The sequence below is a fragment of the Mastacembelus armatus genome, chromosome 5 (genome assembly GCF_900324485.2).
Source record: "Mastacembelus armatus chromosome 5, fMasArm1.2, whole genome shotgun sequence".
NCBI lineage: Eukaryota > Metazoa > Chordata > Actinopteri > Synbranchiformes > Mastacembelidae > Mastacembelus > Mastacembelus armatus.
The window spans coordinates 17,846,858-17,863,660 of NC_046637.1; the positions used below are offsets into that span (position 1 = coordinate 17,846,858).

The following is a 16,803-nucleotide window of genomic DNA, read 5'->3' on the forward strand; positions in this document are numbered from 1 at the left end:
CAGCTACAACAATAATAATTATGCTAATACTACTACTACTACTACTACTGATAATAATAACTAATAACAACTGTGTTTAAGTATATGTAGCCTATTTTATATTCCAGCACTTTTATTAATTTGTTGATATTATCAGTGATTGACAGTTGTGTAGCTTATGTTTGTAGCAACCCCTCAAAATCCCGCGAGACAAATCAGGTTATTAAGTAAGCAATCGTCATTATCAGAATCAGAATCAGGCCACGTTTGTGTACACAAACAAGGTTCTCTAAGCTCTCTCTATGTACAAGAATTGAAATAAAGTTAAACTTTTGAAAAGGAAGATAGGAGGTTAAAAAGAAAGCAAATAAATAAATAAATACATTTATTTAGCTGTTGGTTGGAGGTACAAAAATACATTTCACAGTACATTGTACTATGTATTACTGTGCATGTGACAAATAAAGCCGAGCTTATCTAAATAAATAAATAAATAAATAAATAAATAAATAAATAGTAGGGGTGAGCTCAGAGTTCTCGTGAGATTTCCTGGGTTGCCTAGCGACATGACTCTAATCAAACTAACGTCCCTGCCCCGGTTAGTTTAGCTACAGAGTCGCATGTGCGTCTTTCTGGTGTTTAAAACTAATAACTGAATATATGTTGGTGTAATACTGGTTATGCAAGAAAACGGTGTAGGCTTTAATAATCGTTAAACTCCAGTGTGAAATGGCTACGGTGGTTGCTCAGGCCCATTTCATCGTTGGTCTACGGACAGGTGTGGCTAACAATTTGTGTTTCTTCGATGAGCAAACTGTCGTTTTCCCCAGTGGAAACAACTGTGTGTGCTACAACACCGTCCAAAGATGCCAGAGGTTCATTCCAGGTAGGCTGGCTGATTGTTGGCTGCAGTAATGGTTTTGAAAAAGTCAGTCATACGTATTTTGTTCAAAGAATAAGTATACTGTCTTTATTAGTTATTATTTATATAATTTAGTGTTAGATTCCTTTTATTTATTTATATATTTTGTCTGTGCAGGTTCAGAGAAAAGCCAGCATATGCGTGCCCTGGCCATCAGTGCCAACAGGCGTTATTTGGCAGTGTCAGAGTCTGGAGAGAGGGCCACCATAACAGTGTTTGACCTGCAGCATGAGCAGGGCAGAAAGAGAAAGGTTCTGACTGCAGGTGATATGCTTGTTCAAGAGTTTGTATGTATGGCTTTCTCCCCTGATTCCAAGTACCTGATAGGTCAAACAGGTGGGCCTGATTGGATGCTGATCTTTTGGCTTTGGGAAAAACAGAAAATCCTGGCATCAGTGAAGACCAGTAGCTCAAATTACCCTGTTACTCAGGTGAGTCTTTCATGCTGTTGTAATGCAGCATAGGTCATGTATGATCAGAGCATGTTATACTATTTTATTGATGTCCCATCAGGTCAGCTTCAACCCTTACAACAACATGCAGGTGTGTGTGAGTGGAACTGGTGTGCTCAAGCTGTTCCGCTACTCAGAGGGAGCCCTCAAACAGAGCAGCTTCTCAAAGGTTGAGACCATCACCTTGCTGTGCCATACATGGATGTCAGAGGAGCGGGTGATCGCTGGAACAGACTCAGGCAGACTTCTGGTGTTTGAGTCAGGGGACCTGCGAAGAGAGATCAGCACAACTTCTAAGACTGTGCAGGAGCACTCTGACAGGTCAAAAGCATTTTTGTGTCAACATTATTTTTATCCACCGATGGTTTTCTCATAGACCACATGGTCAATTATAAAGTCAAAATTTATTTTTATGTAAATGATAATTGAACTGCTACACTGTTTTATCTTAAGAAATAATACCAAAACACAGAAACCATCACTGACTTGATCATGATTTTTAATTCATAAAAATCAAAAAAGACTCAACGTGGACTGAAACACTATAGACTCTTGTCCTCACAAGGACTTTATCCTTTAGACTTGGAATGACTTATTCAATTATTAGCAATAACATTAGACAGAAAACTGATGATATAGTATCTGAAGTGCATGGGAACACTAGGAGGCTTTCAGTAAAGGGCACATATTGACTTGTTTAGAGTTGAACATTATAGATGTTTTTTGGACTTGACATAACATCAGATTATTTGCCATCTCACGTATACTGTCCTGCTTCTGTAAATACTCACTACATTTTATTCAACCTGTACAGACAAATGGAGATGAAAAAGGTCAGAGACACTGATGTGGATGAAGCTCACAGTGTCTCTCGCATCACAGCCATTCAGCCATACTCCAAGGGCTTTGTGTGCTCTATGGGTCCTGGCACTGTCTGCCTATTTGAAAAGATAGAGGAGGACAGTTATAGAAAGAGAAGGGAGATACAGGTAAATGTTTATGCTAACCAGCACCGGTGACAATGCAGACATTTTTGTGTATTTCTTAGGGATCATTTGTATATGCTTTTATGTCAGATTCCTCCAGACAAATACAGCAATGGGGTGACCCCAGCTGAATGTCAAGAGATTGACACCATGTGCATCAGTCCAGCCGGAGAGACCCTGGCCATCAGTACAGAAAACGGACAGCTGTACAGCATCAGCCTATCCTCTGTGGACATGAACAAGGTAGTAACTGTCTAGGTGGTGTCCAGCAAACGATGTGGGCTTCATAGACAATTGGACCACTTTCTGGGGAAAACCCGGTCTGGTAGCGAGGGATGGCATGGTGCGGCTCTCATCTCTAGAAATCTGACCGAGTTTATTAGCCAACCTAAAGTTTGACAATCCAGAGTGGGGATCGGGATGCAGAGAGTCAGTCCCCCCCCCCCCACCATTTTTCCCCAAAATCCTCTTTTGTCAGACTATTCTTTAATAACTTTTGAATTGAAGATATTGGATTCCACTGCAGTAGACGTTTATGTGACAACCTGTTAATAAATTTGATTCAATCTTTATTTACATTTCTACCATGTACCAACACAGTGGAAGGCAGCTGCCTCAATCATACTCCCTACCAAGTTGATCATGTTGTTGACAATGCTGTAGCCTCACGGCATGAAACACTTGATACTATGACCCCTCAGAAAAAGAAGTTAGTGAATCAGAGGAGATTAGCTCCATGGTACAGTTTACATATTTGTACCTTAAAGCGGGCATCATGAAGGCTGGCAAGGAAGTGATGTTCCACAAATTTAGAAGAATTTTATCTAGCCTGGAAAAACAGTCTACTAACATATAAAAAAGCTCTCCGTAAGCCAGAGCTGCATTATTCATCAATAATAGAGGAAAATAAGAACAATCCCAGGATTCCTTTCAGCACTGTAGCCAGGCTGACAAAAAGTCACAGCTCTGTTGAGCCCAGTGTTCCCTTAGCTTTCAGCAGTGATGACTTTATAAGCTGTCATAAATGAATCTTCTACTACAGTAGCTCTTGAGTCTTCTTTAAGACCTTAGTTATGTTTAGACTGTTTATCTCCCATATATCTCTCTGAATTTACGTCAGCAGTTGCTTCATCTAAATCATCAACATATTCAATTTCTTCTGTGGCACATTCTTCCCTGTTGTAGACATCAAAGTAATGTCCCCTTAATTTGAGTCTCATATTAACCCTGAAATGCTCTATCATTTTAGGAAGAACAACTACATTTTGAGTTCATGTCCCAGTCCTTCCACTCCAAGTCCATCACTGGTTTATCCATCTGCATTCGGAAACCCCTAGTAGCCACTAGCTCTCTGGACCACTCTGTCCGCATTTGGAACTACGAGACTAAGTAAGAGACAAATTCATGCCCAAGCTCCTTGTTGCTTTATCCGTCAACTTAATTTCTCCACCTAGGCATAGCTTGGAGTCTTCACACATATAAATAAACTGAGCTAATACATTGAAGTTTGGAGCTGAGGGAGGAAAAAGGGAGAATCATTTTACACTTCTGACTGGGGAGTGGGGCTGAGGTTTGACTTCTACAGCCCACACAATCAAACTGTACTAGTCTTACAACGTGATTTTGGGAAATGATTTATCAAACTCTGTGTTCAGTGTTACTGTATTTATTGTCCTAAATGACAGCAAATGCAGCCTCTACATGCCATATGGCATGCTAAAGACATGCTCCTTTGTTTAATTACTGCTCTCTCTGAATTCTCTCTAGAGTGCTGGAGCTGTACAAAGAGTTCCAGGAGGAGGTGTATAGTGTGGCTCTACACCCCACTGGCCTCTTCCTCCTAGTGGGCTTTTCAAACCAACTTAGTCTGATGAACCTGGTTATTGACGACATCCGCGCCTTCAAGGAGTTCAATGTGCGGGGCTGCAGAGAGGTAAAGACTGTGTTCCAGTAAAACTAACCTGCTTATAGTACACTCAGTCTCTGACTGTCCCTTTCACCTCTTCCCTCCTCACCATAGTGTGCTTTCAGCCATGGTGGCCACATGTTTGCAGCTGTCAGTGGAAATGTCATTCACCTCTACTCTGTGACCTCTTTTGAGAATATTCTCAATCTGAAGGCCCACAGTGGAAAGGTGAGTCAAGCATGCAAATGTATTCTGCAGCAAACAATAGTCATCTTTATCATTAAGCATGCAGTTTCTTTCTGTTGGCAGGTGCGTGGTATTGAATGGAGCCTGGATGACAGCCGACTGGTGTCATGTGGGATGGATGGTGCGGTGTATGAGTGGAACACACAGACTGGCAAGCGTGAGTCAGAGAGTGTGCTCAAATCATGCAGCTATACAGATGTTGCCTTCTCCTCAGACTGCAAGACCATCCTGGCTGTGGGAACAGACAACACCCTGCAGGAGATTCAAGATTGTCAGGTCAGTGAAAACAATACACTGCTGTATCTCTTATACTGAGCTTCCAGAAATTGTAATGAGTGGAACAGTTATAAAATAACAGCCTAATATACAGTACTGTGCAGAAGTTTTAGACACTTTAGATGTTTTAGATTCTTATCACACAACACAATCAGGGGGTGTCTGATTAATCCCAGATTCATCGTGCAGCCCATAAAGAACCCATTAGAGTTCATGAAGAACTATTTTCAGAAGCAAGAAGAACCAGTGTGGAGTAATTCTGGGATCATATGAAGAGACAAAAGACACTGGGAGAGTCTGAATCTACAGAAAAAGTGTTGCAGCTTCTCCAAGGTGTGGGTGAACGACTTATCTAATTTTTATTAAAAGGCCCCCTGTATATTTTTAGTGACTAAAACCTTTGTTGAAGTACACATAGTGCAGTAGCAACTTCTAAAAATGATGTGACACTTTTTACAGGCCTTGTCCCAGCGTCTTTGCTAGTGTAATTACAACAATTTTAATAAAATGTTTCCTCCTCAGCAGAATATTAGCAAAAATATCCATTAATATTAATTTATATATAAATTTTCTCCTCAACAGAAAAATATATAAGTTCACTTAAAGTTCATCTAGACCACTTCCAGGCAGAATTAAACCTACATTTATTACATACTATTTCTGGGGGCAATTAGGGATAGCTTTTTGACCTCCACTAAGTCATGAGAAAAATACATGACTCTTGAGCTGCCCAGTGCTCAACTTTGTTCAGCGGCTGAACCAAAACTTGAACTTGTTTCATTGTGCACAGAAAGTATACAGTTACAGGCTTTCAAACACATAAAGGCCCTAGCTTCCACTTGTAAACTTAATAACTATGAATTGGGACCTTCAGTATTTGGATACTGAAGCTCACAACAACAAAATTTAATCTTTATAGCTGCTATTTCCATGTGTCTGACACGTTTGATAGCATATCTGGCAAATATGCATGAATATGAATATATTTTGCACACTCTTTACACTAAATATAAAATATGTGCTCTATTAGCCACTAAAATTATTGTTGTTATGAATGGAGTCTCTCAGCATTGATCATTGGATCCACAGATCCTGAGGGAGGTTCCTGCTGATGAGGTAGCTAACACTGCCCTCGCAGTTTCTCACTCTGGTAGGGTCGTCTTCACTGGCACCTCCAGAGGAACCATCAGGGCCATTAAATATCCATTACCCATCCAAAAGGAATGGATCATGTACCAGGCCCACTGTGGCCCTGTAACCAAGGTGAGTCTAAATGCTGGTGTGCATTGTGCACAAAACAAAACAGAGGAGCAGAATTCGAACTGAGAAAGAGTTGAATGTGGTTATAATACTGGTTTTTGGTAGTCAGAAATGATCTGACTTCATTTTATAAGTCGTTTTTTAGTCATTTAGTCACTAAGAAAAAATTCCACTGACTAATTGTATGTGTTTTCAGATAGTGATCACATTTGATGAGCAGTTCCTGCTGACAGTGTCTGAAGACGGCTGTTTGTTTATCTGGAAGATCATTGATAAGGAGGGTCGAGGGCTGAAAAGCAACAGACAGATCACCCACACTGACGAGATCCTCGTCACCAAGTCAGACCTGGAGGAAAGGGTTTGTGTGTGTCAGCACTATATATAGACAACCATTTGCATTGATATTCATACCTAAGGGCCATGTGGAGTCACTAAATCCCTTAAACTGGAATGTCTTTGCACTGTGTAAGAAAACAATGGCACTTGTAGGAGACCCACACATGGGAACATGCAAACTCTAACAAAAGGCCCCAGTCAGCCAGAGGGCTTAAACACAGAAGCGTGTAATTCCTGAAAAATGAGAGGATTTGCTCTCGAGTCATGGGTAGGAATAAAGAGATAGTGTGTATGTGTGACTGATATGTATTTTCTTTGAAAATAATATGTTGTACTGTAGAGAAACATGTTATAAATAAAGTTGTCATGTCACATTTGCTTGACTTGATCTCACTGAGATGATAGGCGTTGACAGGTGTTCATGTCTTCTTATGTTGCAGACACAGACCATGCTGGAGCTGAAGATGCATCTTGAGGAGATGCAGATGGAGAATGAGTACCAGCTTCGCCTGAAGGACATGAGCTACAATGAGAAGATAAAGGAGCTCTCTGACAAGTTTATTCAGCAAATAGAATCTTTAAAAACTACACAGCAGGTCTGTTGGCTACCTAGCAGTCAATGTTATTCTAAACACAATCGAGTCCATGTATTTATTTTTAAATGCGTATTTAAGAACAAATCATCTTTTGCAAGTAATTTTCTTTGGGGAAAATTACTTCATTACTTTGTGGTATCAAAACAAAAAATAATATAGAGAACTTATTTGCAGCATGTGTATGCATCTATTGAGCCAAGACAGTGCTTGCATTTGTCCTTGCAACGAGTTATATAACTGAAAGGGCTTTATTGATGGTACATAACATGTACTTTACATACAGGTCATGAAGACAGAGATGGAAAAGCAGGAGCGGGAGCACCAGGAGTGCTCTGCAGAAGTCATGGTGAAACACTCAAAAGAACAAAAGGATTTAGGTAAGAAGAGGACTAGATCAGTGTCAGCACAATCCAGGAACAGTGTAGCTTTTTGGAGTAACTTTTATCTGTGTTGTATGTGCACAGAGTTGTCCTACAGTCAGAAGCTAATTGTGGAGCATGAGAGGTACAAGGATCTTCAGCATAAATTTCTAAAAATGCAGGATGACTATGAGAAGCAGTTGAAGTCTACAGAGGAGAGCAAAACCCAAGCCTTGGAGCATCTGACACAGCAATATGAGGCCAAGCTGCTGGAGAAAACTCAGCTTCTGGCTCAGGTCAGTCAGTAGTGGCACAGCCTTGGTATTAGCAAAGCATAAACTCTGGACAGCCTCTTTGATTTTGTCATGCTTTTATTTTTATGCAGTGTCAGGAAGATGCACAGCAGCAGATCCATGAGTTTAAAGAGTTCATCAAGCAGGTAGAGGAGGATGAGGAAAGGAAGATCCATGATATACAAATCAAGTATGAGAAGAAGCTACACACGGAAAAAGAAACCAACACAAATCTCAAGGGAGAAACTGGTATCATGACGCAGAAGGTGAGAAAAGTTTCTTTAGACTTCAGGGTTTCGCTTTTTTCAGGGTTTCAGTCTCTGATCGCATCCACAGAATGAAAAACTGTCCCCCAACTGTTTTTCTGTCTTTCCTCCTGTTTATGTATCATTCAGTTCTACAGTCTGCAGAGGCAGATTGATGACAGGAACACAGACATAAACAAACTGAAGCAAGAGCGTCAGAGGCAGCTGGGGTTGATCCGCTCCCTGGAGGGTGACATTGAGGACCTGAAGAGACAGATAGTTGGGCATGAAAAGACCAACCAGGATAAGGTTTCACCATTTTTCATTGCATAAATTAGGTTGATTTCTTTTTGTAACAGCCTTGTGTCTTTATCTCAGTGTGTGAGACCGCGCCTTAGGGTGGGCACAGATTTTGTTCTGGTGATTCCGACATACTCCATACTCAAGTTTTGTATTTCCGTGTAACACTTATTAGTTTAAACCTGAAATTTGCTTTCCATGTTTATTTTAACAAAAACCATAATAAGATAAGAGAAGACATCTACATTTCATATAATGAATAAGGTTATAGCTCTGATATCATCAGATTTCTCACAGTTGTAGTGAGAAAACTGAAGTAGATGAGGTGGAGTGCCAGTTTAGTTGTATTTAGAAACCAGTATGTTCAGTATTGTGAGAATATACTTCACCATAATAGATGTTCTTCAAATTCTCCCAAGAATGAGTTGTATTTCAAGATTACATTCTGCAGTGGAGTCATGACAACTATTACATTTGTAAAGATAAAAGTAAACTCTGGATATATATACCTACCGTGATTTAAATCCCTCCACACATTCATGCTCATGCAGGATAAGACCATTGCTGACTTGAAGAGGAAGAACCAGGAACTGGAGAAGTTGAAGTTTGTACTTGATTGCCAGTTAAATGAGTTGAAGAAGCAGATGGAGCCTCAACAAGAAAACATCAGTGTAATGAAGGAGAGGGTCCATCAGGTGTGTGTATGAGTGATGCCTTTGTCTGAAAATCAAAATAAGTAGATGAGCTCATGACAGATGAACAATGAATAGAAACAGGCTGTGCATTGTTGATGGTGTTGTTCGCTTTCTGCTTTGACAGCTGGAAGAGGAGCTGGTGCACATAGACAAGAGCAACACTCAGCTGAATCTCACCATCTCTGACCTGAGGCTCAAACTGAGGGCCAGAGATAAAGAGATGCACAAGGAGATGCAGAAGGTCAGCACAACTCTTCTATACCACAGCATCCTATAATCCCAATTCCAAAAAGGTTGGGGCTGTGTAAAATCTACATAAAAACAGAATGATTTGCAAATCTCATAAACCAATATTTAATTCAAAACAAAACATAGAAAACACATCAAATGTTTAAAATGACCAAATGTACTATTTTAAGAAAAATCCTGCCATCAATTTCAAAATTACCTTTTGTTTTAAAAAATTTTACAAACATAAACATTTGATATGTTTTCTCTGTTCTGCTGTGAATAAAATATGGGTTTATGAGATATGAAAATCATTGCATTCTCTTTTTATGTAGATTTTACACAGTGTCCCAATTTTTTTGGAACTGAGGTTGTAATGTGATTAATGATTTCTTCTAAGATTCTCAGCATCTGGACGAATTAGATGTGTGTGCATCCTGTGCATTCATTATTTATAATTACAGATCTGAGTTTACAAAACCCAAAACTTACTGTACATACCTGTATTACCTCACCTGTGTCTACATTAAAGAATTTGCTCAATTTAGACAATACCCACTTTAACAAACTGGTGGGTTATATTAGCGTTACTTTAGAATTCATACATGCATGAGGAGGGAACGGCATGGGAATCTTTAACATCTCTTCTGTGGCCAGGTCAAAGATTTGGAGACACATCTTCAGCGGCTCAAGTCTGACCTCCATAACAGTGCTGGCTTCATCCAAGAGCCAAAGAAACTGAAGGAGAGCGTGCAGATGATGTATGCCCGCTATGTACCACACAGCAATGGGGTTAGTGGTTTATACCTATTAGAGCTGGGTTTCATTCCAGTAGGGGTCAGTCTTATCTCTACTTTGCTCTTTTTTTTTTTTTTACATACACTAAAAAATGCAGGTAGTATGTGACCCAAGTGTATGTGGTGTTTTCAAGGTGGAGAAAAGCAGAGTAGATGAAGACGTTCAGAGGGCATTCTGTCAGCAGCGTGACCAGCTGGAGAGGACTGTTAATAATCTCAAGATGAAGCTGGCCAAATCTGCTGAGGAACATGAGAAAGTCTATGTCAAAATCATGAAGGTAAATATTTCTTTAGTCAGTCATTAAGGATTCCAGTCTTGCTTTTCTTAAAAGATGAAAAAATAAATAAATAATCCAATCCAATCCGAACATACATGGCAAAACCCAGTATTATTTTTGTGGAGATCTGAGCAAAGTTTTGCTGAAGGAATGGTATTCTGACCATCTCTGCAGGAGAATGTCACTCTTATAACTGAAATCAACGAACTACGTAAGGAGTTGCATGTGGTGAGGACTCAAGTTAAAGATTATAAAGGTCAGCTGTCCACATTCAAGAAGTCCAACAAGTTACGGCCCAACTCAGAAGAGCCCAAGCAGGAGGTGAGAAACAGAGATGTCAGATAACGGGCTTCCCAGGACACATCCTCCATCAACAGGACCTCTACAGGGACAAATTAAGATTGTCAGGCCATCATGATGAACAGCAAGTTCTAAATGCACAAAACGTTTGAATTTTAGATCAGCTTATAGATGCAACCTTTTTATTTTTAGAACAATGTACAATGCACTCTGGAAAAATGTATGTGAATCTCAAGACAAGCTAGTATAAGTTTAACTTTTGAAGAAATTTGTATTAAAGTGTTCTTCCATGAGAACTTAAGCATTAACAGTAAATTACCAAGAAAGATTTGACATGAGCTTCTTCTGAATGCTTCTTTTAGAGCATTTTATTCATTGGTATGCACTGTTATGCATATTTCAGTATGTATGACTGACATAATGCTGTCTAGTAATGGTACTATCAACAAATTCTGTAAAAAGACAAAACCAACAATAAATGTATCCTACTAGCAAGTATTGTGTATCAAAGTGTGCTATATATGTTTTTGTAGATTTATGTTATTGCTGTCTTCCAAAGTAGTAGTTTTCCAAAAACTATTCTAAGACAGTATAATTTACTGATTCTGAAGCTTTGAGCTACACAATCAAAACCAGATTTAAGAAAGACAATTTTAATTTTTTTTTTTTTAAATACAATTTTGCTTAATAAAGGTTAACATATGCAATCACAGTAAGACTGACAAAAAAGAAAAACAACACTTTCAGACGTTCGCCGGCACTTTGAGGATATCTTGTTTCAGGTCCTCCAACTGCATCTCAATTCTCCTGTGCAAATCCTGAAGAGAAGCTGACAGCCTGTCAAACAGACCCTGGACACAGTGAAGTCAAAAAAATCATAGTCATGAATGAAACTAGAAGAAACAGGTGAACAGTGAAGCAGACATGTTTGCAAAAGGAACCTGCGCAGTCGTTGTACCTGAGCTTTCTCCGTTTCTTTGTTGCAGATGTCTCTCAGGCTCTGGGTCTTGGCCTTCAGCTGCTGCGTCTCTCTGGTGATCTCTTGGATTTTGTCTGCCATCTCCTCACGTTTCTGATGGATTTGGTTACACTGCCTGGAGAACATACATATAGGTTTTGAAGCTTTTATTTTACAGAACAAGATTGTCAAATTCTTTCCATGCATCCAAATTTACTACTTTGTACATTCCATGACATTATAAGATGTCATGTTGTATGGCATTAAAGATACCCCAAAACATCTTGAACATGCTGATCCTTCATCTCTCTCTTCATCTGCCTGCGAATGTTCTGTTTGGACTCTTTATCCAGCTTCATTGCCAGAGCTCGCTTTAACTGGCCTTCCTCGTTACACAGGTTCTTCAGCTCCTTCTGCATCTTCTCAAGCTGAATTGTCAGCTCCTGGTACTGCTCACAAACACACACAGAAAAAAGAAATTATTCTGCATAGTGACAAACCACAAAGAAAAGAGTGTAATGTTTCTGCCTGAGAATTACCAGCCTATGGTGGTGGAGAATATTCATCTCAGCATCAGTTGAAAGTCATAAATGATCATATCTGCTCTCATTGACTGATTTAAATCAAAGCAGATACTTGAGCCCAAATCTACACTCATAGCAGTATTTCCTGAGAGAAAAAAATCAGAGAGCTGCAGATTCAAAACTATGGCAGCCGTGTAAACATAAGGATTCTACCTCGTCAATTTCATTTTAGCCAAAACCATTTGAGCCAGCCCCGCTACCTCCTTCCCATCAGCTTGGGACATGTCTCATGCAAGAGCAACACTTGTACATGGTTCATACCTCCTCCTGTTTCTGCTTGGTGGTGTTCATGCTGCTCTCCAGGTCCTGCAGCAGGTTGTACATCTGCTGCATCTCAGCCTCTGTGTGCATCTCGCTCTGCACCATGTTCTGCAGCTCCACCACACGCTCATCTGTTTCTTTCTGAAATTTGTGCCATCAAAAATCTATCAGAGCTACTTGCAAACATCAGTTCTACCTTGCCTTCAGCACTCCTTCAACACATGCTTTAGGAGCCGCTGATCTCCCAGTTTTCTTTGCTACTTACAATGGAGTTCTTGATGTGTCTGACATTCTCCCTCATCTTCTCCATCTGGCTCTTTAGCTCCTCTGGAGACTCCACAATCTGAGACTTGAGTTTGGTGATTTCCTCCTTCAGGTTGCTCACATCCACCTTCATCTGGGCCTGTCACACACATTCAAAGACCACACCTATTTCCTACAAGGCCTTGATGCCCTTGATAATAATAATATATTTAGGTCATAGTCACATACCAGTTTCTGATTCTTCTCTGCAATTTTGGTCTTCCAATCTTTGATGCTTTCATTTATTACATTCTGAAAGGAGATCAGTTTATGTCACTTGAGTGAGAGTTCGCACAAGTTTTATTATTCCTGGGAGGTCTGATCGTCACCTACCGACTCCTGGTATTCATGCACAGTGGTGGCCTCCAGTTCAGACAGAGCAGCTGCTAGCTCGTCAGCCTCAGCCTTCTGCTCTGGAGGAATGGTCCTAAACAAGAATGAGACAAATCCGTATACATGTATATGCGCAAAGTGACGCAATGCATTCATGCCACTGGAGAGGGTGTGTATTTTACTGTCTTGTGTTGATTTCTTATGAGTATACAATCAGATTCATTGATAGTGATTTTTACATAACAGTTGCGCTCACCCAGCCTAAAATTTCCACTGTCAAGGAAACCTTACCTGTGACCTCATCACAAAAGTCAATAACTGAAGTCTACAATGCAATATCTGGATAAGCCACAGAAACTTTGCAAACCAGTGCTACACTGGGACAATGATGCAAAGCAGATTTCACAATCTACCATGAACTACTTCCACAAACAAAAGCTGAAGCTTTAAGAATGGTTCTAGCGGTCCCATGACTTGGGACCGCTAGAACCATCAGCACCAAGAGGCTCTTTTGTTATTATCAGCTTTTTATTATCATTAAAAATTCTGCAGGTAGACCTTAAACACGCTGTGTGTGCAAGACAGAATGCCTCAGAAAGTGAAGTGGCCTGCAGCAAGAGTCCTGAAAAATCCTGAGTCCAGAAGCTATAACAACTGTTCGCACACTGTCACATTTGCTCACAGGAAGATTACTAAATACTAACAAGGGATGGGAATCAAGACCTGGTTCCAATTTAGAACAGATTCTACATTGTCCGATTTTTCAGAATCATGTCTTTTTGTTTATCACTTCCTCTTATCAATGTAAATGAGTTTTTTGAACTCAAACTACAGCTCCACACTTAAAACTAACATAAAATCCATACAACACGTTAAAACAACAGTATGTTTATATGGATTGATAGAACAAACCATCGCTTGTGTTTTCACTGTTTCCTTGATGTTTTTCTGTATTTTGGTAGAATTCTGGAGAAAAAAATAATTGCACAGCTGTACTGATCCTGAAAACCCATCCAGGCCTAGAGCTCTTTTCCCCCACACACATAGAAAACCAATCAGGAATCAGTAAGAGAGGAACTGAACTGATAAGCAGAATCAATAATAGAATTGGTATCAAGGACACCTAGGAAGTCTGTCCTCTCTACTTTACTGGAGATAACAATTTATGGGGTCGGGAAACCACAACACTAAGCATTCAACAGTCACCTACCAAAACAAAGAAAAAACAAACAAACAAACAAAAAAACAACAACAAACCACACACACAACACATGTTTATCTAAAACTTACATCAGCATCTCAATCTTCTTTTCTGCTTCTAGATTGGATTTGTTGTACGCCTGCAGCCTGTCCATGTCTCCCCTCTGACAACAAAGGAACACACTGTTAGACTAAAACACAAAACGCATTGAGACCAGCCTAATACTAACCTGCCAGCAGTGATAATGACAAGGTTGTGATAAAAGAAAATCCTTATCAAGACACAAGGTGGCATTGTCAATTATTTTAAAAATGTGAAGATTACAACATACAATTAAACACAAATGAGCATTCAAAAGATATGTCTGCATTATAGTTCCAACCCTGTCTGCTTCATTTTCATATATCACATTGAAACACTATTTCTAACAAATGCAGTTGTTAAAATATTTCACATTTTTTGTATTTTGACATGTAAAGCCCACTTATTGACCAGTGGTTTAGAGAAACTAGCAGAACTGTGTATCACGTCTCCCTTGTGATCTCATGCACACACTAAACAAAACAGAGAACCACAATACAGATTGTGGCGGTAGGCTTAATTTTAGCTCACCACCAACGGCCCACTACTTAATTATAACATACAAGTTTGGCGTTCTTCTCCGACATCACTTCCATTCTCTGCTTCCTGAAGTGAAGAAAGTTCATGATTGCGCTTAAAACAGTCAGAGTCCTCTGTTTCTCTGAAAAGACACAGCAAGAGCATTAGCAAAGGACTGGTTAGCAGTTGTCAGATGAGCATTAGACAGTGAAACGTTCGGATTGTTTTTTTTTTAAACATTCTCAGGACAAATTAAGAAAAAAAAATACTTACTTGGGGCTGTAAGGTCACTCAGTGAGAAATCATACACCAAGCACACAGGCAGAAACTGCCGCCTAAAAAAAGATGATGAATGACACTTAAATAAGTTGCAAATACCAAAAAAAAAAAAAAAAAAATCTCTTGCACATTAACATAGCACTAGAATTCTATTCTTGAGCTATAACTTTTCGAATGTACTATTTTCACCTGAATCCACTTATCTGAATAGCAGAAGGGAGGCATTCATGAGTTTTGAGTCCCTCCAAACTCTGCCGCTCTGTAGCTGAACTAGGCAGCTATGTGAAAAGCCAAATATGTCTCCACATACACCTAAACTCATGATCAGGAACCTTCACATCTCCCATTCTGTCAACTGGTACATAGAGTACTGAGAAACAGCCAGGAAACTCACATGCACATGTAGATGCTCATGATAGCACTTGCTCCCTCATGATACTCTGGGTACTGAAGGTTCTCCTCAGGTGGCACCTGTTGGAAGAGAGTGGGGAGTGACCCCTCATTATAATACCAGAGAAACAGGACAAGAAAAGAATTGAGTGTCTTAGCATAATAAACCATGTTTGGACATACATACGCACCATAAAGTGGCACTCGGGTCTGAAACGATACAGGAGATACAACACTCTCATGTACAGTGTTTGAACTGCTTCTGGCTGTAAGAGAAAATGAACATGAGTTACCAGTCTGTACTTTATATGACCAGAGAAGACTTAACAGCAAAACAAATATCATCTCCAATACATGTTGTCTAATTCAGCTCTGGTGGGTTATCAACTGATCCCCAAAGTGTGTAAACTGGAACATCAGTACAGGATAGGTTTAGATTTTCTTACAAACTATATGTACACTAAAAGACTTATTGTTCCAGTTTAGAGCTTCCATGTAAAGTCCTCTTTGTAACAGGATCACCACATAAAATATGTGGGACACAGCCTTTGTTCTATGGAAAAGCAACAGTCTGCTTTTAGGGCTCCAGCTAACTACTACTTTCTTTACTGCTCAATCTGCCCATTAATTTAAAGCAGCAAAACCTCACTGGACAAGCTGTAAGCACTGAAAGTTTGTTGGTTTTGCTTATAAACAACTAAAGTGATTAAATCAATAATTACAATAATAATTTGCAATACGCATCATTAATAACAAATCTGTAAGGAATGGAAATATTTGCTATCTTGAATAAAACATTTTTTTTCGCTTGTACTTTGATTTCATAGGAGGCATAGTTTTGCAGATGCTGCGAAACAAAACGTTGATTCAAATTTGTTCACCCAAAGGTGCTGTTGTGGTAGTTTGTCTGGAAATAACAAAAATATCTGGAGAAACACGCTTTATTTTTCCGATGAAAAACACGTTGAATGAAACATAAAGCCTAAGAGGAGCTAACGTTAGCTCTCACATTATAGTGACATTACAAACACAAGCGCTTGTTTTTCTCCAAGCCTCCTCTAAAACAGCTGGTGTTAACACCACCAACACTGGACGCCTCTCATTTGTCCAACAGACAGCACAGACCCTGACTTACTTTTGGAGTCGGACTCAGGTCGCTGGCGCTCAAATGTTTAGCCTCTTGGGCAGTCAGAACTTCTGTTCGGTAAAAGTTCACTATCACATCCACATTGTGAACAGGGAACGTGATTTCAGACATTGTTACAACGCTGACGCCGTTAACGTTAAACCAAATTCAACGACGACAACAAGACAAAACTGGCGCCTTAAACCGATTTCCGTCTTGAGTAAGAGACAGCGTATGTGATTGGTCTAGTTGACCTTCTTCTGTTGTTAGTGAGGGGCCAGGCTCACCAGCGCCCTCTGCCGCATGTACTATGC

The 16,803-nt window shown here is 39.8% G+C and overlaps 2 protein-coding genes across 3 annotated transcripts; one reads left to right on the forward strand and one right to left on the reverse strand.

Annotated features, from left to right (window-relative positions):
* The first annotated feature begins 564 nt into the window (after positions 1–564).
* Positions 565–10,910, forward strand: cfap57 (cilia and flagella associated protein 57). 2 transcript variants are annotated; one of them, XM_026308095.2, is made up of 21 exons: positions 565–865; positions 1,019–1,332; positions 1,415–1,674; positions 2,168–2,342; positions 2,430–2,582; positions 3,589–3,728; positions 4,107–4,272; positions 4,360–4,473; positions 4,555–4,767; positions 5,857–6,030; positions 6,224–6,385; positions 6,804–6,959; positions 7,243–7,336; positions 7,424–7,614; positions 7,704–7,877; positions 8,007–8,165; positions 8,708–8,851; positions 8,976–9,092; positions 9,737–9,871; positions 10,011–10,154; positions 10,329–10,910. In XM_026308095.2, exons 1-21 carry the CDS (start codon positions 709–711, stop codon positions 10,497–10,499), a joined length of 3,513 nt encoding a protein of 1,170 aa, XP_026163880.1. In that variant the 5' UTR covers positions 565–708; the 3' UTR covers positions 10,500–10,910. The 2 variants fall into 2 exon arrangements, with proteins under 2 accessions (XP_026163880.1, XP_026163881.1); XM_026308096.2 differs by lacking the exon at positions 565–865 and having other exon boundaries at positions 1,073–1,152; positions 1,229–1,332.
* A 177-nt stretch (positions 10,911–11,087) lies between these two features.
* On the reverse strand, positions 11,088–16,696 carry nuf2 (UF2 component of NDC80 kinetochore complex). The gene is made up of 13 exons (XM_026308097.1): positions 16,499–16,696; positions 15,555–15,629; positions 15,368–15,444; positions 14,968–15,029; positions 14,739–14,836; positions 14,184–14,257; positions 12,894–12,987; positions 12,750–12,812; positions 12,523–12,660; positions 12,258–12,398; positions 11,686–11,861; positions 11,413–11,548; positions 11,088–11,305 (listed from the first exon to the last, which is right to left on the reverse strand). Exons 1-13 carry the CDS (start codon positions 16,619–16,621, stop codon positions 11,198–11,200), a joined length of 1,365 nt encoding a protein of 454 aa, XP_026163882.1. The 5' UTR covers positions 16,622–16,696; the 3' UTR covers positions 11,088–11,197.
* Between the last annotated feature and the right edge of the window lie 107 nt (positions 16,697–16,803).